Source organism: Ornithorhynchus anatinus, chromosome 3 (assembly GCF_004115215.2).
Source record: "Ornithorhynchus anatinus isolate Pmale09 chromosome 3, mOrnAna1.pri.v4, whole genome shotgun sequence".
NCBI classification, from domain to species: domain Eukaryota; kingdom Metazoa; phylum Chordata; class Mammalia; order Monotremata; family Ornithorhynchidae; genus Ornithorhynchus; species Ornithorhynchus anatinus.
In genome coordinates this window covers 125,951,565-125,977,235 of record NC_041730.1, presented here as the reverse complement: position 1 = coordinate 125,977,235, position 25,671 = coordinate 125,951,565, and the positions used below count along the sequence as shown (strand labels likewise).

The 25,671-nt window shown below is 46.2% G+C and overlaps 1 protein-coding gene across 1 annotated transcript in view; it reads right to left on the bottom strand.

The window, feature by feature from the left end:
- Positions 1 to 1,104: 1,104 nt before the first annotated feature.
- The window catches only part of TLL2 (tolloid like 2), a gene marked incomplete at its 5' end in the record, with an annotated part of 194,141 nt that continues 169,574 nt past the window's right edge, over positions 1,105 to 25,671 (bottom strand). The window contains 8 exons of the mRNA XM_029059893.1: positions 1,105 to 2,050; positions 6,871 to 7,121; positions 12,528 to 12,741; positions 15,105 to 15,232; positions 18,230 to 18,355; positions 19,287 to 19,467; positions 22,889 to 23,049; positions 23,734 to 23,859. Of these exons, the coding sequence (XP_028915726.1) occupies positions 1,916 to 2,050; positions 6,871 to 7,121; positions 12,528 to 12,741; positions 15,105 to 15,232; positions 18,230 to 18,355; positions 19,287 to 19,467; positions 22,889 to 23,049; positions 23,734 to 23,859 (1,322 nt within the window). The remainder of the gene's footprint in view (positions 2,051 to 6,870; positions 7,122 to 12,527; positions 12,742 to 15,104; positions 15,233 to 18,229; positions 18,356 to 19,286; positions 19,468 to 22,888; positions 23,050 to 23,733; positions 23,860 to 25,671) is intronic.

Here is a 25,671-nt window from a genome sequence, read left to right as displayed (position 1 = left end):
CCTGCTAATTGAGACTGGATAGGATTAACACTTTTCCAAGGGGCTGGAGGAGTATGTCTGGACCCATACCGACTCTTGAGGAGTGGGGAGAAATCTTTAATCTGGTGGCAATCGGCCACACTTTGGATCTCTTTAACTTCGTCATCTCAGCACTCCCTTTTCAGTCTTCCCTTCATCTGTGTGTGGTCGATCGGGCTCCTTGGAATTTCATTTTTTGACCAGGTCATGGAGGGCTGCAACGTTTTGCTGTCCTGATCCCTAAGTGACTTTCAGAGAATCAGTCTTAGCGACTGCACCGAATGCCCCCGGACCTTCCTGGCTGCCCAGGATCCAGTATCTCAGAGGTGCCTTGTTGCTGTCCATGACGGTAGTAGTGCAATAAGGTTGTGGCTGAATTGCTTCCATGGCACCCTCTGTAAGCGTTTTTCATTCTCCAGGGGATTGGCAGTTCATTTCTAGATGGTTTGGGTGCAGCTCTGTGAGGTACCAATTTTCCAGCGGGCAAATATTTGCGGGATTTCCTGCACTAGCTGTGGCAAGGATTAGACACCTCGCTGTGCTGTGATAGTCTGTTCAACTGTCAAGACTCCCGGCCAGACGGCGGTACGATCAGTCAGGGGACAAAGGTAGACCCATGAGGCTCCATTTTTATTTGTTCAGCATAGGGTGTGATTGATGCGGTTGTGGGGCACTTTGCAGAGCAGACCCAGCCCATGGCTACTGGACTTTCCAACCTTCAGTGGCCCAATGGCTCCTCCTCATACATTTCAGCAGTGCCGCCAAGATGTTCATCATAACCTCTGGCCAAGTTGAACTCTTCAGCTCCCTCATACTTAATTTCAGTAATTTGCTGGGCTGGTTAATTGCAGGAAACCACCCAAAGGTCCCTTTGCTGGAAATGAAATTGACCTGCTAAGCAAGAACGTCCAAATGGGGAGCCAGTGTAGAAAGGGAAAAGAAATTTCCCCAGAAATGTCACTTGAGGTATGGCCCAGGCTGTGTCCATATCCATAACTTATTTATTTTTTAACCATGTTTGTCTTCTCCTCTTGAATGTAAGCTTCTTGTGGGTAGGGAACGTGTCTACCAACTCTTATACTGTACTCTCCCAAGTGTTTAGTACAGTGCTCGACACATAGTAAATGCTTAATAAATATGACTGATTGATTAATTTTTCTCTACCCCACATCCAGGATATAGGATTCAGGATCCTGTGTTGGTGTACCTTTCAAGCAGAGTCTAGTGAAAATATCTGGAGGGGATGATGACAATTTTTCCAGCTTCCTGTCAGTAGAACCTGAGGCCTCCCTGCAACAGGTAGTCTCCCTGTGACATCATCTGCATTCCCAGTTTCCCGTCTCCAGCCGGAACGATGCACATCTTGCTTATCCAGCTCCCCACAAATGCCAGACTGTGCACTCCATGCTCCAACCTCCCAAGAACCAGAGAGGAAGCAGCTCTCTTCCTCTCTCTTCAGGCCAAACAATGAGGTGAGATTATTAGATTAAAGCAAGGTGTCATGGTTTGACCTGAACAGGGAAGAGGGGTCCGAGTTTCCACAGGGCACCTTCTGCCAGGTCTTTCTTGCAGACAGACAGGCTCTCATCTCCAGAGCACGTGGCGTGTGGGTTACACGGTGACTTGCGGATTCTATCCTTCTCGCCCATCAGAAACTTTCACCTGTTGGGCGACCACGGCTGAAAGAAAACACTGGGTCCTGGAATATCAATGAGAGAGGGTGCTGAGCTGGCCACTTCTAAAGCATTCCTTGAGGACTAGATTCGGAGTCGTAGTTAGAGAAGAAAATCCTGTACACTGTTTTCAGGTCAGACTCTCGCGGAGAAAGAAAAAAAAATCTCACAGTTAGGTGTCATAACGTTAGGACTGGCAATGTCTTCCAAGAAGGGTTCACACTCTACTTCTTCATGTGCAGGGCGTCTTGAAATTTGGTGCTTGTGTACCGAGCATGGAAGCCTTTCTTGTTGATGGTGTCGTCTGTGTGAAATCGAATCATCAGTGAGTCTCCTGCAGAATAGATTTCTTCCAAGGGCTGAAGAGAAAGGAAATGAGACTGGTCAGGGTTTCTTTGGGTATCTTCTAAGAAGACTCATCAATAAATGACTTTCCTGAAAGAAGAGGATAAAAATGACCAGGCCCCGCTTGGGTCCCTTATGTCAACCTCCGCAGGCCCTTTTCAAAATATTGGAGTTGGAATTTGTAAGCAGCATGGCCCACTTGCTTTGCACATAGTAAGAGATTGATGAATACCATTGATTGATTGATAGAGCACAGGCCTGGGTGTCAGAAGGACCTGGGTCCTAATCCCGGCTATGTTACTTGCCTGCTGTGGGATCCTACCAAGTCAACTGAGCACTTTATTTTCCCTCCCAAACCCTGTCCTCTCCCTGACTTCCCTGTCATTATGGACAGCACGACCATCCTTCCCGTCTCACAGGCCTGCAAACTTGGTGTCATCTTTGACTCAGCTCTCTCATTCATCCCACACATCCAACACCTGCCAGTCTCACCTTTATGATATTGCCAAGATCCACTCTTTCCTCTCCATCCAAACAGCTATTGTGCTGGTACAAGCTCTCATAATATCCCAACTGGATTATTGTGTCAGCCTTCTCTCTGATCTCCCTTCCTCCTGTCTCTCCCTGCTCCAGTCTATTCTTCATTCTGCTGCCAGGATCATCTTCCTACAGAAAAGCTCTGGGCATATCACTCCCCTCCTCAAAAACCTCCAGTGGTTGCCTATCAACTTCCGCACGAAACAAAAACTCCTCACTCTTGGCTTCAAAGCTGTCCATCCCCTTGCCCCATCCTAGCTCACCTCCCTTCTCTCTTTTTACTGCCTACCTCACACGCTCCGCTCCTCTGCCGCTCACCTCCTCACTGTCCCCCGTTCACGCCTATCCCGCCGTCGACCCCTGACAGACGACCTACCGCTGTCCTGGAATGCCCTCTTTCCTCACGTCCACCAAACTAACTCTCTTCCCCTCTTCACAGCCCTACTGAGAGCCCACCTCCTCCAAGAGGCCTTCCCAGACTGAGCCCCCCTTTCCCTCTGCTTCTCCCTCCTTCCCCCCACTCTCTGCTCCTCCCCCTGCCCCCTTCCCCCCTTCAGCACTGTGCTCATTTGTATATATTATTTATTACCCTATTCATTTTGTTAATGAGGTGTACATCCCCTTGATTCTATTTATCTTGATAATGTTGTCTTGTTTTTGTTTTGTTCTGTTTTGCTCTGCCGTCTGTCTCCCCCAGTTAGACTGTGAGCCTATAACTGGGCAGGGATTGTCTCTATCTGTTGCCATATTGTACATTCCAAGCGCTTAGTTCAGTGCACTGCACATAGTAAGCGCTCAATAAATACTACTGAATGAACTTCACTTCTCAGTGCCTTGGTTACCTCATCTGTAAAATGGGCATTAAGGCTGTGAGCACCACGAGGAAAGGGATGGTGTTCAACCTGATTAGCTTGTATCTACTCCAGCGCTTAGTAGAGTACCTAAAAGCAGAAAAGCAGCATGGCTTAGTGGAAAGAGCACAGGCTTGGAAGTTAGAAGTTGTGGGTTCTAATCCCGCTTCCGCCTCTTTCCGCAGTGGAAAGAGCACGGGCTTTGGAGTCAGGGCTCATGAGTTCGAATCCCAGCTCTGCCACTTGTCAGCTGTGTGACCTGGGGCAAGCCACTTAACTTCTTTGTGTCTCAGTTACCTCATCTGTAAAATGGGGATTAAAAATATGAGCCCCATGTGGGACAACCTGCTTACCTTGAATCTACCCCAGCGCTTAAGAATGGTGCTTGACACATAGTAAGCACTTAACAAATACCATAATAATAATTATTATTACTTAGCATATAGTAACTGCTTAATAAATACCATCAAAAGAAAATAAAAACCAACCGGGAGGCTTCCTAAGTGAGAGTTAGCCAATATGGGCCTGGGAATCAGAGGACCTGGGTTCTAATCCTGCTCAGCCACATACCAGCTGGGTGATCTTGGTCAAGTCACTTAATTTATCTGTGTCTCAGATACCTTGTCTGTAAGATGGGGATTCAATGCCTGTTTTCCCTCCTACTTCTGTTTTCCCTCCTACTTAGACTGTGAGCCCTGTGTGGGATGGAGATTGTGTCTGACCTCACTATCTTCCTCAGTGCTTAGAACAGTGTGTGACATACAGTAAGCACTTAACAAATACTACAATTATCACAGTGTTTATTAAATGCTTATAAATATTATATTATCATCATCATTATGCTGCCTAATCTGAACAGAAGGACAGAAGTCCAAAGAACTAACTGGAATTCTTACCAACAGGCCTGTTCCACAGCAGCCAACTTGAAGATTGGACACTAAAATTTCATTTCCCCTTTCTCTTTTGTTGGTCTAGCACATGGACTACATGTAAAGATGAATTTGGGCAGACATTTAAAAAATGTTCAAAAAAGCTTTTCAAGAATCAAGGCTAATTATCCTTCCAGCATGTCACATAAGAACTTCTTCCAGAGAGGCACCTTGGCCTAGTGGGGAAAGGTTAGTTCTGGAAGTCAAGAGTTCTGGCCCTAGCTCCATCACTGGCTTGCCCTGTGCCCCTGGACATACCGCTCTATGCCTCAGTATCTTCATCTGTAAAATGGGGATGAGACAGCTGTTCTACCTCTCTCTTAATAATAATAATCATCATCATTATTATTTTTATGGTATTTGTTACATGCTTACTATGTGCCAAGCACAGTTCTAAGTGTTGGGGTAGAGAAGCAGCATGGTGTAGTGGATAGAGCATGGCCCTAAGAGTCAGAAAGTCATGGGTTCTAACCCTGGCTCCACCACTTGTCTGCTGTGAGACCTGGGACAAGTCAATTTAATAATGTTGGTATTTGTTAAGTGCTTACTATGTGCAGAGCACTGTTCTAAGCGCTGGGGTAAACACAGGGGAATCAGGTTGTCCCACGTGGGGCTCACAGTCTTAATCCCCATTTTACAGATGAGGGAACTGAGGCACAGAGAAGTTAAGTGACTTGCCCACAGTCACACAGCTGACAAGTGGCAGAGCTGGGATTCGAACTCATGAGCCCTGACTCCAAAGCCCGTGCTCTTTCCACTGTGCCACGCTGCTTCTCTGTGCCTCAGTTCCCTCATCTGTAAAATGGGGATTGATATTGTGAGCTCCACGTGGGACAGGGACAGTATCCAATCCGACTTGATCCTATCTACACCAGGGCTTAGTACAGTAAATGGCATGTAGTATGTGCTTAATGATACAAGGTAATCAGGTTGTCCCACACCGGGCTTACAGTCTTGATCCCCATTTTGTAGATGAAGTAATTGAGGTCCAGAGAAGCAATGTAGCTTGCCCAAGGACACGTAGCAGACAAGTGGTGAACCCAGAATTAGAACCCACATCCTCTGACTCCCAAGTCTGGGCTATTTCCACTAAGCCACGCTGCTTCTTTTATAATGTCAGCTGTGTGACTGTGGGCAAGTCACTTCACTTCTCTGTGCCTCAGTTACCTCATCTGTAAAATGGGGATAAAGACTGTGAGCCTCATGTGGGACAATCTGATTATCCTGTATCTACCCCAGCACTTACAACAGTGCTCTGCACATAGTAAGCGCTTAACAAATACCAAAATTATTATTATCATTAATGGAAACCCCATGTGGGACAAGGACTGTGACCAATATGATTATCGTGTGTCTACCCTAAAACTTAATTGCAGTGCTTTGGCATATAATAAGCTATTATTGTTATTATTATTATTACATTTGTTAAGCACTTACTATGTGCTAAGGACTGGGGCAGATATATGATAATCAGTTCAGACATAGTCCCTGTGCCACATCAGACTCAAAATCTAAGAGGGAGGGAGAATGGATCTTGAATCCCCATTCTTCATATGAGGAAACTGAGTCACAAAGCAGTGTAGTGACTAACCTAAGGTCGTACAGCAGACAAGTGACAGAATCAGGATTAGAACCCGGGTCCCCTGAACCCCAGGCTTATGGTCTTTATTAGTACTTAGTAAATATCACAGTTATGATTACGATTCGTTGAGGCTTTTTAACCAGAAACTGTTGCTAGGGTGCCTTGTTTTGAACCATCAGCCACACTAATAATAGCATTTATTAAGTTTTTACTGTGGGCCAATCACTATGCAAAGTGCTGAGGAAGATACAGATAATCAGATCGGACATAGTTGTTGTCCCACCCTGGATTCACAATCTAAGAAAAGAGGACAGGCGGTTTATTCCCATTTTGTAGATGAGGCATTTGAGGCACAGAGAAGTTAAGGGAGTTGCCCAAGGTGAAGTAGCAGATCTGGGACTAGACGCTGGATCTTTTGAGTTCTAGTTCCTCCTCACTTTGTTCCTCTAATGCCAACCTACTCACTATACCTCAATCTTGTCTGTCTTATCGCCAACCTCTTGCCCACATCCTGCCTCTGGCCTGGTACACCCTCCCTTTTCATATCTGACAGATAATCACTCTCTCCATTTTCAAAGTCTTAATAAAAGTGCATTCCTTCCCATCTAAACCCTCATTTCCTCCTCTCCCGTTCCTTTCTGTGTCACTCTTACACTTCCTTTATTCACCCCTCCTTCAGATCTGGAGCACTTAGGTACATATCTCTAATGTATTCATTTATTATTAATGTCTGTTTCCCCTTCTAGACCGTAAACTCACTGTGGGCAGGGATCATGTCTACCAACTCCGATATATCGTACTCTCCCAAGTGTTTAGAACAGTGCTCTGCCAACAGTAAATGCTCAAGAAATACAACCGATTGATGGATTCCAGGGCCACGCTCTTTCCACTAGGCCACGCTACCTCCTCTGTGTGCCCACATCATGCTGACTTACCCCTGAACCACAGAACCTCCCCAGCCTCGGGGCAGTACTGTCGTAGCCGTCGTAGGCCTCCATGTAGTCGTAGCCGCAGTCTGCCTCTTCCTCGACTTCAAACGTCTGGAATATCAACTCGACTCCGTAGCCGTCCTCTGCGACGATCACCCAATCGCACTGAGACTGCCCCGGGTAATAGTTGTCTCCAAACTGGGCGTGGGAGTATAGCTCTTTAGTCTGGACTTCAGCCTTCAGCCGGCCCCCACACTCTGAAGAAAAGACAGGACGTGTCAAATAGATGAGAAGCAGTGTGGCCTGAAGGAGAGAACAGAGGCCTGGGAATCAGAAGGACCTGGGTTCTAATGCCAGCTCTGCTGCTGGTCTGCTGTGTGACCCTGGGCAAGTCACTTCACTTCCCTGTGCTTCACTTACCTCATCTGTAAAATGGGGAATAAGAATATGCATCCATGAGGAAAGGGACGATGTCCAGTCTATCTTGTATCTACCTCAGCACATAGAACAGTGCATGGCACATAGTAAGCGCATAACAAATACTGCAATTATAATGATATTATTACTAGCTTGTATTTGCCCAAGCACTTAATACAGTGCCTGGCACATAGTAAGCACTTAAATACCATAAAAAAAACCCAACATTCCCCTTGGGACCCTCTTCTTCTGCAGCTCATTAGCATTTCCTTCTCCTTTTCCAGACTCTGGAATTTACCCCTGAGTTTCAGGGGGGCCCTGATATACAAGGGAGGTCTCATGAGCTCAGTTTGGAGACCTACAGGGAACGTAAGTACTTACTAAGTGCCAGGCACTATACTAAGCCCTGGGGTAGATACAAAATAATCAGATTGGACACAGTCCCTTTCTTACATAGGGCTCTCAGTCTTAATCCTCATTTTCCAAATGAGGTAACCGAGGCACAGAGAAGGTAAGTGATTTGTTCAAGGTCATGCAGCAGACACATAGTAGAGCTGGGATAGAACCAAGGTCCTCTGACTTCCAGGCCTGTGCTCTTTCCACTGTGCCATGCTGCTTCACATCACTTGAATGATTCCAATAAATTTAACAACAACAACAACAAAATTCCAGAATCTCAACACTGCTCTCCAAGCACTCTGCCCTAACAGTGCTCCAAGCACTGTGCTTCCGAGCACCAAACCCATTCCTACTCTAGGCCCAAACTCCGTCCAACATCACCCAACCCTTCAATCCCATATCTGACCTCTTCCTGCCTCCATCACTCTGCCTCTGTCACTGATAAACTGTTGGTTTTGCTTTATGGTATTTCTTAAGTGCTTACTATTTCCAGGCACTGTACTAAGCACTGGGGTTGATACAAGCTAATCGGGTTGGACACAATCCCTGTCCCTTAAGGGGCTTACAGTCTTAATTTTACAGATGAGGGAACTGAGGCACAGAGAAATTAAGTGACTTGCCCAGGGTAACAAGCAGACAAGTGGCAGAGTCAGAATTAGAACCCAGCTCCTTCTGACTCCAGGTCCATGATCTTTCCATTAGACCACACTGCTTCTCCAAATTACAGCCTAACAGCTCCCTCTTGTGCTTACGGAACCATTTACTTTTATCCCTCTGCAGATCTCAGATATGTATATTTGATTGTACGTTTTGGTTTCACTAGACTACATTTTTATTCAGTCCCTCCCGTCAAAGTTTACACTCCTTGTGGGCAGAAAAAGGGCCTCATCCTTCTGATGTTCTTTCCTAGTGCTCAGTACAGTTCACTGCATCCAGTGAGAGCTCAATAAAAATCATGTCTACTACTCATCCTCCTTCTTCTTCCTCCTCCTCCTCCTTCTCCCACTATTGTTCCTACTGCAGCTGCTAATACCACCTGTCTATTGTGTGGCCTTAGGCAAGTCACTTCACTTCTCTGTGACTCAGTCACCTCATCTGTAAAATGAAAATTGAAACTTTGAGCCCCATGTGGGACAGGGACTGTGTTCAACCCGATTTGCTTGTATCCACCCCAGCACTTAGTATAGTGTGTGGCACATAGTAAGTATTTAATAAGTACCATAATTAATTATTATTATTATTATTACTACTGCCTTTTACTAGAGAAGCAGCATGGTGTAGTGGATAGAGCATGGGCTTGGAAGTCAGCAGGTCATGGGTACTAATCCCGACTCCATCACTTGTCTGCTGTGTGACCTTGGGCAAGTCACTTTACTTCTCTGTGCCTCATTTACCACATCTGTAAAATGGGGATCGAGACTGTGAGCCCCACATGGGACAGGGACCGTGTCCAAACCGATTTGCTTGTATCCACCCGAGTGCTTAGTACAGTGCCCGGTACATAAGAAAGTGCTTAACAAATACCACAATTATTATTCCTACTAATACTGCTCCTTTCTCACTTTCGCACCTGGAGAGTTTCCAGTATTCTACCACTACAGGAGGGAGAGTTAAGCAGAGGCCTGTCCATTCCATTCCTAGCTTGGCCGGTGGCTAGTGAGCGGCAGGTAATCTGCTGCGTCAAAACTCCCCTGTGCTGGACAGCAAAGACACGGGAGAGAATCGAGGGTGGAGACTTGAGTTGACTGCACAGAGGCAGCAAAGGTAAACCACTTCTGGATTTTGACCAAGAAAACTCTCTGGATCCACTACCAGAAGGATGGCAGATGGCGAGTGGGGCGTTGTGGGGGAGATGTGTCCGTGCGTCACTATGGGTCGGAGACAAATCTTTAGCATAAAACAAGAAGACTACTCCTGCTGGGGCTACTCCTAGCTGCTTAGAGAAGCAGCGCAGCTCAGTGGAAAGAGCATGGATTTAGGAGTCAGAGGTCATGGGTTCTAATCCCGGCTCCACCACTTGTCAGCTGTGTAACTTTGGGCAAGTCACTTAACTTCTCGGTGCCTCAGTTACCTCACCTATAAAATGGGGATGAAGACTGTGAGCCTCATGTGGATTACCTTGAATCTATCCCAGCACTTAGAACAGTGCTCAGCACATAGTAAGCGCTTAAAACATGCCAACATTATTATCATTACTCCTGCTACTATTCCTGTGGCTGTTTTTCCAAGGCTGCTACTGCTATTATCGCTGCTGCTATAAGTAGAAGGACTGCTGGAATAAGGCTGTGAAGGGAGAGGGAAAGTGAAAGAGATGCCTGCTTCTCTTGAAGCAGTCCCTTTTCCAACTGACTCCATTCGGTTCTGCCAAACCCTCCGCAAGGACAGAGGGTTGCCCTACTCGTGGGGTATGAATATGTTTCCAAGTGCTCAGGGCAGTGCTCTGCCCTTAGGAGGCCCTCAATAATTAATAATAATAACGATGGTATTTGTTAAGCGCTTATTATGTGCTTAGGCATATAAGCACACATATAAGCTGCCCATGTGCTTAGGCATATAAGCGCTGGGGGGGGGGGGGATACAGGGTAATGGTGCTGTCTCACGTGGGGCTCACACTTTCAATCCCCATTTTACAGGTGAGGTAACTGAGGCACAGAGAAGTGAAGTGACTTACCCAGGGCCACACAGGCAAGTGGGGGTTTTTTCCACTAAGCCACGCTGCTTCTCTATTATTCAGAATGATATCAAGCAGTGCCGCCTAGTGGAAAAGCACCCGCCTCTTCGTCAGAGGATCTGGGTTTTCTAAACCCAGCCCTGGCACTTGCCTGTTGGATGACCTTGAGCAGACCTTCACCTTCTCTGTGCCTCAGTTTCCTTATCTGTAAGATGGTCGTCCACACCTTTTCATCCTCCCCGTTAGACCGCGAGTCCCTTGTGGGAAAGGGACTCTGTCCGGCCTGATTATCTTGTATCTCCCTGGAGTTTAGCACGTAGTAAGTGCTTAACAAATGCCACAATTATTATTATAATGATGATGATGTTCATCATCAAATAATGGTATTTATTGATCATTTATTATGTACAGAGCACTGTCTACGCGATTGGGAGAATACAAGACAAGAGAGTTGGCAGACACGTTCCCCGCCCACAGTGAGCCAACAGGGAATGCTGCTTAACAAATACCACAATTATTATTATAACGATGATGATGTTCATCATCAAATAATGGTATTTATTGATTATTTATTATGTACAGAGCACCATCTATGCAACTGGGAGAACACAAGACAAGAGAGTTGGCAGACGTTCCCCGGCCACAGTGAGCTAACAGGAAATGCTGTTTAACAAATACTACAATTATTATTATAATGATGATGATGTTCATCATCAAATAATGGTATTTATTGATTATTTACTATGTACAGAGCACTTTCTAAGCGATTGGGAGAATACAAGTTAAGAGAGTTGGCAGACATGTTCCCCGCCCACAGTGAGCTAACAGGGAATGCTGCCTAACAAATACCACAATTATTATTATAATGATGATGATGTTCACCATCAAATAATGGTATTTATTGATTTTTCATTATGTACAGAGCACTCTCTATGCTATTGGGAGAATAGAAGACAAGAGAGTTGGCAGACATGTTCCCCGCCCACAGTGAGCTAACAGGGAATGTCCCCAGGGTCTTTTTCCATTCAGAGACTCATTAAACATTTGTTACTCTCATTCTGATGGAAAGAACACCGCCAGGAAGCAGTGGTCGAGGTGGCATAATTTGAAAGGGATTGTTCCATCAATTAGTCAATCGATCATATTTATTGAGTGCTTACTATGTGCAGAGTACTGTACTAAGAGCTCTAAGTGTACTTAGTCTACTAAGTGCTTGGGACAGTACAATATAACAATATAACAGCACATTCCCTGACCACAATGAGCTTACAGTCTAGAGGAGGAGAGAGACATTAATCCATATTGAAGGCACATCTCCTCCAAGAGGCCTTCCCAGACTAAGTCCCATTTTTCCTCATCTCCCACTCCCTTCTGCATCACCCAGACTTGCTCCCTTTGCTCTTCCCCCCTCCCAGTCCCACAGCATTTATGTACCTATCTGTCATTTTATTTATTTGTATTGATGTCTTTCTCCCCTCCTCTAGCCTGTAAGCTCCTTGTGGGAAGGGAACATGACTGTTTATAATAATGTTGGTATTTGTTAAGCGCTTACTATGTGCAGAGCACTGTTCTAAGCGCTGGGGGAGATACAGGGTCATCAGGTTGTCCCACATGAGGCTCACAATCTTAATCCCCATTTTACAGATGAGGTAATTGAGACACAGAGAAGATAGTGACTTGCCCAAGGTCACACAGCTGAGAAGCGGCAGAGCCAGGATTCGAACCCATGAGCTATGACTCCCAAGCCCAGGCTCTTTCCACTGAGCCATATTGTACTCTCCCAAGTGCTTAGTACATGTGCTTTACACATAAATGCAATTGAATGAATGAATGAATGAAATATAGAAATTACAGATGTGTACGTAAGTGTTGCAGGGCTGGGAGGAGGGAGAAATAAAGGGAGCTGGTCAAGGAGATGCAGAAGGGAGGAGGAAAAGAAAGGAGGGCTTAGTTAGAGAAGGTCTCTTGGAGGAGATGTGTCTACAATAAACTTTAAAAGCAGAAGGGAGAGTAATTGTCTGTCAGATTTGAAGAGGGAGAGCTTTCCAGGCCAGAGACAGGTTGTGGGCAACAGGTTAGTGGCGAAACAGACGAGATGGAGGTAGAGTGAGAAGGGTGGCATTAAAGGAGCAAAGTGCGCTCTCTCCCCAGCAAGGGCCTCTGAAGCCCCGTTTACCTGTGCTGTGCCTTGCCTGAAAGCCTTGGCGCTGTACTGAGGCGTCCGAATAGAAGCGCAGAAACATTCTGTTCAACGAAGCCACCACTGGCTCTGGTCTCTTGGTGCCGCAGAAGCGTCCGAGGACCGGGGATTTGCTGTTGGGCCCGTCGTAGATTTCCAGGTGGTCGTAGGCGCATTCCTGGTGCTGCTCGATCTCAAACTCGCTGAAGGTCTGCAGCGAACAAGGGCAGAAGCCACAGTCAAGGCCACGCCAGCCCACCCTTCATTCATTCTTTCCTTCAGTTGAGTTGATTGAGCGCTCACTGTGTGCAAAGCACTGCACTACTAATAATAATAATGATGGTGGTATTTGTTAAGCGCTTACTGTGTGCCAAGCACTTTTCTAAGCACTAAGCGCTTGGGAGAGTAGAATATAACAACAGATACAGACCTGCCCACAGCAAGCTCACAGTCTAGAGGGGGAGACAGACATTAATTTATTCGCTATTGTTTTAATGAGATGTTCATCCCCTTGATTCTATTCATTGCTATTGTTTTTGTCTGTCTGTCTCCCCTGATTAGACTGTAAACTCGTCAAAGGGCAGGGACTGTCTCTATCTGTTACCTATTTGTACATTCCAAGCACTTAGTACAATGCTGTGCACATAGTAAGTGCTCAATAAATACTATTAAGTGAATGAATTAATATAAATAAAGTAATAAATAGATTCAGTGCTTAGAACTGTGCTTGGCACATAGAAAGTGCTTAACAATACCATCATAATAAATAAATAAACTATAGATCTATACACATATACATATATATATACCGCTATATACAGATATATGCATATACATATATACAGATAATACAATTCATATATATATAGCTATATACAGATAATGCAATTCAGGTATATAGATAGATAGATAATACAATTCAATTGCACTTATTACAAAAAATTGTATTTATTAAGTGCTTACCATGTGCCAGGAAGTGTACTAGCCCTGGGGTGAATACAAGCAAACCAGGTTGGACACAATCCCTGTCCCACATTCATTCATTCATTCATATTTATTGAGTGCTTACTGTGTGCATCTTGGAATGCATAATTTGGCAACAGGGACTCACACTCTTAATCCTCATTTTACAGATGAGGAAACTGAGGCACAGAGAAGTGAAGTGACTTTCCCCAGGTCAATGACCTCTGACTCTCAGCCCCATGCTCTAGCCACTATGTCTTGCTGATAGCAGAGCACTGTACTAAGCACTTGGGAGAGTACGGTACAACAATAAACAGACACATTCCCTGCACACACAAGGGAGGAGGCTTTGTGGGGGCAATGAGAAGACGCTCTGGGATTCCCAGCATCGTACGAGGATGAACCTATTTCAGTGGATCAGTCTCAGCTCTGCCACTTGTCTGCTGGGTGACCTTGAGCAGGTCACCTGACATCTCTGTGACTCAGTTAAACTCATCTGGAAAACGGAGATTAAGGCTGTGAGCTCCATGTGGGACATGGACTGTGGCCAACCTGATATCACCTTATATCAAATCCAGCACCAAATACTGTGCCTGGCACATAGTAAGCACTCAACAAATACCCTATAAAAAACAATAGGGGTATTTAATGAATGTTCAACTGGGTGCAGAGCACTGTACTAAGCGTTTGGGTTTCACACTCTGCCTCTGCTCTCCTCCCTTTTCTCTGACTCAATCACAGTTAACTAGTCTCACGACCAATGGTCGAAATCATTTCAGTGCCTTGTCCTGATTTCCCTTCCTTCCACTTTACTGCGCCCTAAACCCCCATTTTACCAGTGTGATGCAGGGTTCTTCTGGGGGGAAGAGGCAGCGTGGCCTAGTGGATAGAGCACAGTTCTGGGAATCAGAAGGACCTGGGTTCTAATCCCAGCTCCACCACTTGTCTGCTCTGTGACCATGGGCAAATCACTTCACTTCTCTCTGCTTTAGTTACCTCATCTGGAAAATGGGGGTTAAGACTGTGACCATGTGGGACATGGACTGTGTCCAATCTAATTAGCTTCTATCTATTCATTCAGTAGTATTTACTGAGCGCTTACTACGTACAGAGCACTGTACTAAGTGCTTGGAATGTACAAATCGGTAACAGATAGGGACAGTTCCTACCCTCTGACGGGCTTACAGTCTAATCAGGTAAGATGGACAGACAAAAACAATAGCAATAAATAGAATCAAGGGGATGAACATCTCATTAAAACGATAGCAAATAAATAGAATCAAGGTGCTGTACATCTCATTAACAAAATAAATAGGGTAATGAAAATATATACAGTTGAGTGGACGAGTACAGTGCTGAGGGGAGGGGAAGGGAGAGGGGGAGGAGCAGAGGGAAAGGGGGGAAAAGAGGGCTTAGCTGAGGAGAGGTGAAGGAGGGGTAGAGGGGGAGCAGAGGGAGCAGACCCAGAGCTTAGTATAGTTCCTGGTAAGCACTTGGCAAATAGTAAGCACTTAACAAATACCATCATTATAAATACCATCAAAAAAGTACACCCGGAAAAGGACATCACATGTCATATGTTTGCTGGTAAGCAAAAGTGATATTACTCACAATTTTCACTCGATGCCCTGGTGTGGCTGAGATGTTCCAGGTACACTCTTTCCGGCTTGGGTATTTATCTGGCCAGTTTGGGCTAGCCATGGTCCCCTCGGCACTGCTGACTTTGTGCTCACAGCCAGCTAAAAAAGGAAAGGCCACTGATTCCAGGGAAGGCACCGACTGAGGAAATCTAGTTTTCTCTGGGGTTAACTCTCTGTCCATTTTTCCCTCACTGAGTGCATGCATCATGGGCCTGGGAGTCAGAAGGACCTGGGTATTAATGTCGGCTCTGCCATATGTCTGCTGTGTGACCTTGGGTAAGTCACTTTGCCTCTCTGGGCCTCAGTTACTTCATAGGAAAAATGGGGATTAAAGAGTGTGAGCCCCATGTGGGACAGGGACTGTGTCCAATCTGAATGACTTAGATCTACCCCAGCTCTTAGATCTGTGCTTGGCACATAATAAGCACTTAACACAAGTACCATAATTATGATTATTATTATTAAGGGGTTGGAGGAGACAAGGGTGGGTGGGTGGAGGCATCTTGAGGAAGGTGGGGTTGTTAAGGACCATGGAGCTGAGAGTGGATGCTACAGTTAATGCCAAGTGGAGAGAAGCAACATGGCACAGTGGATAGAGCACTGGCCTGGGAGTCAGGAGGTCATTGGGTCTAATCCTGGCTCCTCCCCTTATCTGCTGTGTGGCCTTAGGCAAGTCACTTCACTTCTCTGGGCCTCAGTTACCTCACCTGTAAAATGGGGAATAAGACTGTGAGCCCTATATGGGACAGGGATTGTGTTCACCCCAATTTGCTTGTATCCACTCCAGCGCTTAGTACAGTGCCTGGCAAATAGAAAGGACTTAACAAATACCATTATTATTATCATCATTATTATTATTATTATTATTAACAAAGGAAGGAAACTAAGAAAGGAGAGTCACTGCCCTGGTGACTGTTAAAGTAAGAAACCACCCTAAAGGGGTCAGGGGGATAGGGTGAGCAGAGGGACAGGGAGGTCATACCCCATCTGAAAAGGGCTTCCCTTAATTGCTTTACCTGTTTCTCTACACCAAAGAGTAAATATTTTTCCTGCCACACATATGCAACCACCCCATCTCACAGCACAAATGCAATGCAAGGGGACCAACAATGTCTTTCCAGCAAGGTCAATTAGAGGAGCAGCGTAACTTAGTGGGGCTCGGGTCTTGGAGTCAGAAGGACCTGAGTTCTAATCCCAGTTCTGCCACATCACTTTACTCCTCTGGGATTTAGTAATCTCATCTGGAAAATTGGATTAAGAGTGTGATTACCCATGTGGGACAGGGAGTGTGTCCAACCTGAATGACTTGTCTCTCCCCCAGTGCCTAGAACAGTGCTTGGCACATACTAAGCACTTACCAAGTACCATAATAATATTAATAATTTCAGCCCCTGTGCATCATCCAACTCCACACCCTCACCCCATTCTCTTGCGCCTGCCCCCCAGCTCCACCGTGTTGGTATAGGATTCATTTCTGCCCCGGTTCGGAGCTCTCTGCTCTTCTGCCACATGGTGCCTCCCTGTCTCTTTTGCCTGTCTCGTTTCTGGCCCCAGGGACAGTGTTTTGGCAGATCTCAGACATCTGGGTCAATACCTGCCCACTTGGCCAATGGGAATTAGACAGTGGGACCACAAGCCTCCTTGTGCCCCTGCTGCTGGGTGGCCAAGGGCTTCCTCTAGCCATGGACCCTCTTTCTTTTCCATCTCGGGCAAATAAGCAGAAGACACCAACTCATCCCCAGCTCAACCTGTCACTGTTGACGGAGGGGCATGGCAGAAGAGCTGGAATGCACTCCCTCCTCAAATCTGCCAGTCAATTACTCTCCTCCCTTCAAAGCTTATTGAAGGTCCATCTCCTCCAAGAGGCCAACCCAGCCTAAGCCCCACCTTTCCTCATCTCCAGTCCCTTCTGTGTCACCCTGACTTGCTCCCTTTGCTCTTCCCCCTCTCTCAGCCCCATAGCACTTATGCATATATCTGTTATTTCATTTATCTAAATTGATGTCTATTTGCAATGATGTCTGTGTCCCCTCATCTAGAGTGTGAGCTCGTTGTGGATAGATATTGTCACTGTTTATTGTTGTACTGTACTCTCCCAAGCACTTAGTACAGTGTTCTGCACCCAGTAAGTGCTTAATAAATACGATTGAATGAATGAATGATGTTGCACTGGGCTCGGCAGACACCGCTCCTCCCCCTCTCTCCCCTTTCCCGGGCCGCTTTGGGGCTCTGCGTGTGGGAGAATCATCTCCACTGAGCTAGGACCTGGCCCCTCACAACTCATTCTCCCTTTAATAATAATAATAATTAATAATAATAGGACCTGGCCCCTCACAACTCATTCCCCCTTTAATAATAATAATAATAATAATAATAATGGCATTTGTTAAGTACTTACTATGTGCCAAGCACTGTTCTAAGCACTGGGGTAGATACAAGGTAATCACGTTGTCCCTTGTGGGGTTTACAGTCTTAATCCCCATTTTCCAGATGAGGTAACTGAGGCACAGAGAAGTTAAGTGACTTGCCCAAAGTCATACAGCTGATTAAGTGGCGGAGCCGGGATTAGAACTCATGACCTCTGACTCCCAAGACTGGGCTCTTTCCACTAAGCCATGCTGCTTCTCTGTGCCACATGGAGCACAGAGCTGTCTTCTTTAGGCTGTAAGCTCTTTGTGTCTCTTTATTGTTATTTGGACTTTCCCGAGCATTTAATATAGTGCTCTGCACACAGTAAAAGCATTCCATAAAAACGTTTGACTGAATGAATCTTTTGTTAGAAGAGGCCAGCCCCTACCCCCAGAAGTTGGGGCAGTTAACCAGTAGGTCGTTAGTGTGGGATAGACCATTTTGGTGGGAGTGGAAAAGGAAAGAGCCAACGGGGTGGTTCTGGGAATAAGATCACCAGAGAAATTGGTTGGATACGCTGAAGTACTTAGCTAATACATCCCCAAAACACCAATGGGAGGTGTGGAGGGGAAGGGAGACGTCTGGCTCCTTTGGCTCAGCTGTATGAGTTGAGGTCCCAGGTGAGGTAAAACCGAGGTTCTGATTTCCTGCCCAGGAGAAGGCCCCAGGGATGGTCAAAGGCCTCACCCTCTTTACAGTCATGTCCATTTTCATGCATCGTGAATCCATTTCGGCACTGACAAATGTAACTCCCAAATGTGTTGACGCATTCGTGTTGACACCCTCCATTGTCCTTGGAGCATTCATCCTTATCTGGAGAGGAAATAGGTAAAAAGTCCATTTCCAAGGTGGTAATCAGCAGGAAGGCCTCCTCCCAGAGTCGCCTAGCCTCCCATCTCTGCACCTCATAATTCCTCCAACTGTCACTTCAGCACTTGCTAGCCACCTACCCCCTGAGTTCTCCCAACACCCCCACTCTCCCCAAGTAGCCCTTATGCACAAATCTTGATACTTGATTTACCTTCCTCCTATCTTTTTTTTTTTAATGGAATTTGTTAAGCGCAGGCACTGTACTAAGCTCTGGGATAGATATGACCCATCAGATTGGACACAGTCCCTGTCCCATATGGGGTTCACAGTCTTAATCCCTATTTTACAGATGAAGGAACTGAGGCCCATGAGAAGTGAAGTGACTTGTCAAAAGTCACACAGCAGATAAGTGGCAGAACCAGGATTAGCAACCATATCCTTCTGACTCCCAGGCCCATGCTCTATGCACTAGGCCATGCTGCTTTCCTTGTCATGTATTTTAATGTCTATCTCCCCCACTAGATTGTAAACTGCCTGGGGACAGGAATCATGTCCATTCATTCAATCGCATTTATTGAGCACTTGCTGTGTGCAGAACACTGTACTAAACGCTTTCCACTGTAATCTCACCTTGGACAGGGAACATGTCTAGCTACTCTGCTATATTGTACTCTCCCAAGCACTTAGTACAGTGCTCTGAACTCAGTAAGCCCTCAATAAATTTGATCAATCGATTGATCAATTGATTAGTAATTGTACTGTACTCCCTGAAATGCTTAGTACAGTGCTCAGCACACAGGAAGCGCTAAATAAATACTATTCTAATCTCTAAGGGACGGGAACATCTGCCGGGAGGCACTCCCTCGACACAGGCTGCTAATCCGTCCCCCACATAGTGGAAGATCACATTCCCATTTCTAACGAACCCACTTACCGGAAAAGAAGTGGACTTTGAAGCCGCGCTTGGAGACCGTGTTGTCCGACTTGAATTCGACTCGCATGTTGTTGTTCTGCGAGGTGATCACCTCTGGCTTCTCAGATCCGCAGAACTTGCCATGGAGCTTGGAATCAGATGACAGCCCACTCCGGACCTCCAAGTAGTCATATTTACAGACCTGCGAGGGAAGAGATTTGATCCCTCTGCCGTGCCGGCAGCTGATCCTGTTTCCAAAGCCAAAAGTCAGTCAACCCACATGGCCCAAATCCATCCAGCTTGCCTCTAAAAGATTCCTGCAGCCCTTACATCAACCCCATTATAAAGGAGAGAAAGTGGGAGGGAGAGAAAGAGAAGAAGGGATAGAGGGATAGAGAGAGAGACAGAAAGAGACCTCGCTGCAAAAACTCCACCATTAACTAAAAAGACTAAAACAAGAACTAAAAAGACTAAAACAAGGCCCAAATTCCACTTCCATCCTTTGCTGAGTAGAAGTTAATAGGCACTAGGAAACTAATGACACTAAGAGGTAAAGAGCAACTAACATGTTCTAATCCCAGCATTGACGCTTGTCTGATGTGTGAACTTGGGCAAGTCACTTAACTTCTCTGTGCCTCAGTTTCCTCATCTGTAAATTGGGAATTCAATACCTGTTCTCCCTCCTACTTAGATTGTGAGGGTCAGAGAGGGACAGAGACAGTGAGTGACAGGAATCTGATTATCTTGTATCTACCCCAGAATTTATTACAGTGGTTGGCACATAGTAAATGCTTAACAAATACCACAAATATTGTTATTGTTATTATTATTACTACTAACAATAAACCACCCAATTAAAGCCAATGGTAAGAGGTAAAATGCCTGTTTACTTGTTTTGATGTCTGCTTTCCCCCATCTAGACTGTGAGCCCATTTTGGGGTAGTTATTGCCTCTATTTGTTGCTGGATTGTACTTTCCAAGCGCTTAGTTCAGTGCTCTGCACACAGTAAGTGCTCAATAAATATTATTGAATGAATGAATGAACGAATGAATGAATGAAAAGATTAGAGGTTCTTGAAAAGTGGGGAAACATGGACTGAACTTTTATGAAGAGTGACGTGGGGACTGAAGAGAGAAGAGACAGGAGACAGGAAGGTCAGTGAGGAGGCTAATGTCATAGTCAAGTTGGGTTATTCTAAGTGTAATACCAGTCTGGATGGAGAAGAGCAGATTTTAGAGATGTCATGAAGGTAGAACTGACAGGATTTGAACGTATGGGTTGAATGAGATCAATCTATCAGTGGTATTTATTGAGTACGCAATTTGTGCCGAGCACTGTACTAAGTGGTGGGGAGAGTACAATAGTTAGTAGACGTGATCCTTGGCTTCAAGGAGCCTATAATTTATTCAGGAAGACAGACAGTAAAATAAATTACAGGCAGAGGAAACAGCTGAGTATGAGTATTGTTGGGGTGGATATGGGTTGAGTACCTAAGTGCTTAATGGGTGGGACTAATCAGTGAATCAATCAATGGTATTTATTGGGTGCTTACTGTCTAGGGAGGGGAGATAGGGTAGGAGGATAAGATCTTAATCAGAGGAGGCTTCCTGGAGGAGGTATGACTTCAGAAGAGCTTTGAAGATGGGGAGGGTGCTGGCCTATTAGTTACGGAGGGAGAGGGAATTTCAATCAATCGTATTTATTGAGCACTTACTGTGTGTAGGGCACTGTACTAAGCACTTGAGAGACTACAACACATTCCCTGACCATAGCGAGTTTGGCGGGAGGGATGGCTTGAGAAAAACGAATCACATCGGGGTGGCAATATCGAGATTCAGAGAGTAGGTTGGTATCAGAGGAGCAAACTGTGCAGACTAGGTTGTAGTTCATTCATTCAATCACATTTATTGAGCGCTTACTGTGTAAAGAACACTGTACTAAACACTTGGAAAGTTGTAGTGGAAGAGGAGTCAGGATAAATAAGGAGAGAGCTGACTGAGGGCCTTGAATCCAATGGTGAGGATTTCTGCTTGATGTGGAGGTGGATGGGTAATCATTGGAGATGCTTGAGGAGTTAGGAGATGTGAGCAGAAAGCCTTTTTAGAAAAATCATCTGGGCAGCAGAATGAAGTACAGACCAGTTACTTCACTTCTCTGTGCCTCAGTTACCTCATCTGCAAAATGGGGGTTGAGACTGTGAGCTCCATGTGATTTGCTTTCCTAGCACATAGTAAGCGCTTAACACATACCATCATCATCATCATAAGAAAGGGGAGAGGGTGGAGGCAGGAAGGTCAGGAAGCTGGTGCAGTAATCAAGATGGGATGTGACAAACGATAAAACCAGTAAAGTAGCATTTCAGATGGAGGGGAGGGAGCAAATGCTGGAGCTGCTGTGGAGATAAAATTGACAAGCTCTGACTGCACATGGGGGTTGAAGGAGAGGAGAGTCGAGGATGATGCCAAGGTTGCGAGCTTGGGAGACAGGAAGGATGATGGTTTTGTTAACAGTGATGGGAAAGTGAAAGGGAGGAGAGAGTATGGGAGATGAAGATGTCAGTTTTGGACAATATTGCAAAAGAAGGTGGCATGACCTATTGAAAAGAGTTTTTGATCTCAGCTCTGCCATTAGGCTGCTTCGTGACTTTGGGCAAGTCACAACCTCTCTGAGCCTCAGTTTCTTCATGAGGCTGACCCCCTTTCTCATTCATTCATTCAATAGTATTTATTGAGCGCTTACTATGTGCAGAGCACTGTACTAAGCGCTTGGAATGTACAATTCGGTAACAGATAGAGACAATCCCTGACCATTGACGGGTTTACAGTCTAATCGGGGGAGACAGACAGACAAAAACAATAGCAATAAATAGAATCAAGTAATAGAATAGTAATTTCTCCCTCCCCGACCTCTGTTGAGCTCTGTGTTCAACAGGAACTGTGTCCGATCTTTCATTCATTCAGTCATATCAATTCAGCACTTACTGTGTGCAGATCACTGTACTAAGTGCTTGAAAAGTACAATTTGGCAACAGAGACAATCCCTACCCAACAACAGGGTTACAGTCTAGACAGGGGAGACAGACAATAAAACAAAACAAAAAAACCCAAGTAGACAGGCATCAATAGCATCGATGTAAATAAATAGAATTATAAATGTATGTCTATAGCATTAATAAATAGAATAATAAATATAAACTTATATGCACAAGTGCTGTGGGGAGGGGAGTAGAGCAGAGGGAGGGAGTAGCGGCGATGGGGAGGGGAGGAGAAGCTGAGGAAAGGGGGTTCAGCCTGGGAAGTCCTCCTGGAGGAGGTGAGCTTTCAGTAGGATTTTGAAGGGGGGAAGTGTGCTAGTTTAGCTGATGTGAAGAGGGAGGGCATTCCAGGCCAGAGGTAGGACTTGGGCCAGGGGAGGCCCAGTGAGGAGGTTAGCGGCAGAGGAGCGGAGTGTACGGGGTGGGCTGTAGAAGGAGAGAAGGGAGGTGAGGTAGGAGGGAGCAAGGAGATGGAGAGCTTTGAAGCCGATCTGATTCTTTCCTTTCTACTTGGCACCCAGGAAGCACTTCCATCTGCCTCTCTAGTCCTAATCCATTTCTAGCGCCATGAAAACCAAGAGGACTTACGTCATTGCCTTCCAGCTCAAATACTTCAAATTGCAGGGAGATCCTGTACTGGGTCGGAGCCACGACTTGCCACACACAATTTTTGTTTGTGGGGTATTCCTTGGGCCAGCCGGGGCTGGTGATTGTCCCGTTAAGCTTGGTGATGAAGCCTCCACAGGCAGCTGCGGAGGTCATAAATCAGTACGTGTTTCAAGTGGTGTTTACCCATCAAAACAAACCCTTGGGCCCAGGAAACCACCAGACATCCAAAAGCTAGCCACTAGCCATCTACTAGCCCTCCACTAAGAATCAGTAGCATGGCCTAGTGGATGGAGCACGGGCCTGGGAGTCAGAAGGACCTGGGTCTAATCCCGGCTTTGCCGCTTTTCTGCTGTGTGACTTTGGGTAAGTCACTTCACTTCTCTGTACTTCAGTTCCCTCATCTGTAAAATGGGGATTAAGACTGTGAGCCTCATGTGGGACAGGGACTGTGTCCAACCAGATTTGCTTGTATCACCCCACAGCACTTAGTATAGTGCCTGGCACGTAGTAAGCGCTTAACAAATGCCATTATTACTATCATCATTATTATCAGGTTTGGATGGAGAAGTTGTACTTCCCCGACTGCAAAGCCCCCTTAATGGACTAGCAGTTTAGCACCAAACCCTCACATCTGGAACTGGGACATCGCATAACTCAGAATTTGAAGCCACAGCAACTCCCCATGGATCCTCGATCTTTAATTACAAGCTGAGAGAAGTCAAAGCCAGCTCATTTTTCCCCATTCCCTTTGCTTGTTTTGCCACATCTCCCTTGGAGCATCCATCTCCCACCTTCCCTTTGCCTCACCTTAGCCAGACACTGACCTTCACAGGTCTTCTTATTGGCCGTCAGCTCGTAGCCAGGATCACACACACACTTATAGCTGCCCAGCGTATTGACACAGCGCTGTTCGCAGCCGCCGTTGTCTGGCTGGGAGCATTCGTCTACCTCTGTGGGGGAGGAAGACAAGCCCATCAGGCCGGGTGGGGTTCCCTGTGTCCACCTCACCCACCCTCAGCTAGAACTTCTGGTCAGGTGACAGTGGCATGGCTTAGTGGAAAAAGCGTGGGCTTGGAAGTCAGAGGATGTGGGTTCGAAACCTAGCTCCACCAATTGTCAGCTGTGTGACTTTGGGCAAATCACTTAACTTCTCGGTGCCTCAGTTACCTCATCTGGAAAATGGAGATTAAGACTGTGAGCCCCACATGGGACAACTTGATGACTTTGTATCTATCCCATCGCTTTAGAACAGTGCTTGGCACATAGTAAGTGCTTAACAAATACCATCATTATTATTATTATTACCGGGGGTTGGGACATCCAGGATCTACCCCCTCCACTCTCAGCTTGATTGCTGGTCGGGTAAAAGAGGCATCATCCAAGGGCGGGTACCAGGCAGCAGGCACCGTGTGGCACAGCCGCCAAGCGAAAGCCAAAAGCATCTCTCCCATGGGAATAAAGCAAACCCCTGAATTTCACCCGCCGGGCAACCCCTGGCTGCCGCCCAGCCAGCAGGAACGGCGGATGAGAAGTAAAACTTGCCAAATGGGCCAGGCCAGAAACCGAGAGCTAGTTGGCACCGGGCAACAGGGTCTCCCACCCACCGACCGGCCGGCCCTCAGCCTGGAATCGCCAGCCAGCTGGCAGCAAAGACCTATTTACTTGGTCCCAGCCTGCCGCGTTTCATTGGTGCTGCCCGCTTAGTGCCTTTCACTCATACCACTGACCCAGGCTCTTGGCACCCTGGACCCGTGGAGAATTGCAAGCACGGCCCTGGGACAAGCTCTTTACAAAGGCACCAGTTGACAGGGAATTGTGCTTTGCCCAGGGAGCAGGAGGGAAAGGAATGGGGAGGAGGAAAGAGGCCATCTGTCAGTCTCGGGGCCCGGGGGAACCCCCAATCCACCATGAAACTTCTCTGGCCGGACCAGCACACAACATTTCTCTCTCCTCCAGCTCTTCACTGAGCTTTCTTCTTGGCCTCTGGTGCAGTCTCCAGAGTGGGATGGCTCAAGGAGGCTGCGAGGGATTTAAGCTTCGATGGCGGCCTCTTTTCCCAACGGACTTCTGAGCTAAACCACCGGGAACCCCTGCTGCCCCACATCAAATCCCGACAAGTCTCCCAGCTTCCAGCATGCCTCTGCCTGCAGGGAGACAAAGGAGCGAAGCAGCAACAGCACACGGCCAAATATCAGGGGGTTGGCAAGCTTTGGTTGTGCCAGTACTTCGGAAAGGAGAAGCAGTGTGACCTGTTAGAAAGCACCTGGACCTGGAAGTCAGCGGACCTGGGTTCTAATCCCAACTCTGCCGTGTATCTGCTGTGTGAACTCGGGCAAGTCACTTCACTTCTCTGTGCCTCAGTTCCCTCATCTGTAAAATGGGGATTCGATACCTGTTCTTCCCACTACTTAAGACTGTGAGCCCCATGTGTGACCTGATTGTCTTGTATTTACCCCAGCACATAGTACAGTGCTTGGCACGTAGTAAGTGCTTAACAAATACCACAATTTATTATTATTATTGTTATTGTTTTGATCTGGTTGGCAGCACTCTGTGACCCTTACAAGTTTCCCCTATCCCCAAGCTTTTTGGACTCCAAACTTCATCTTTTCTGTTGTTTTTATATTTGTATTATTTCATCTCTTCGATTGTGTCCGCTGCCAAACTCCTCCCCACCACATTCTTAGACCTTCAGCCCTTGAACCGTGTCTAATTCTCATCCATGTATATTTTTTTTTCCCCAACACTTGGTACGGTCCACT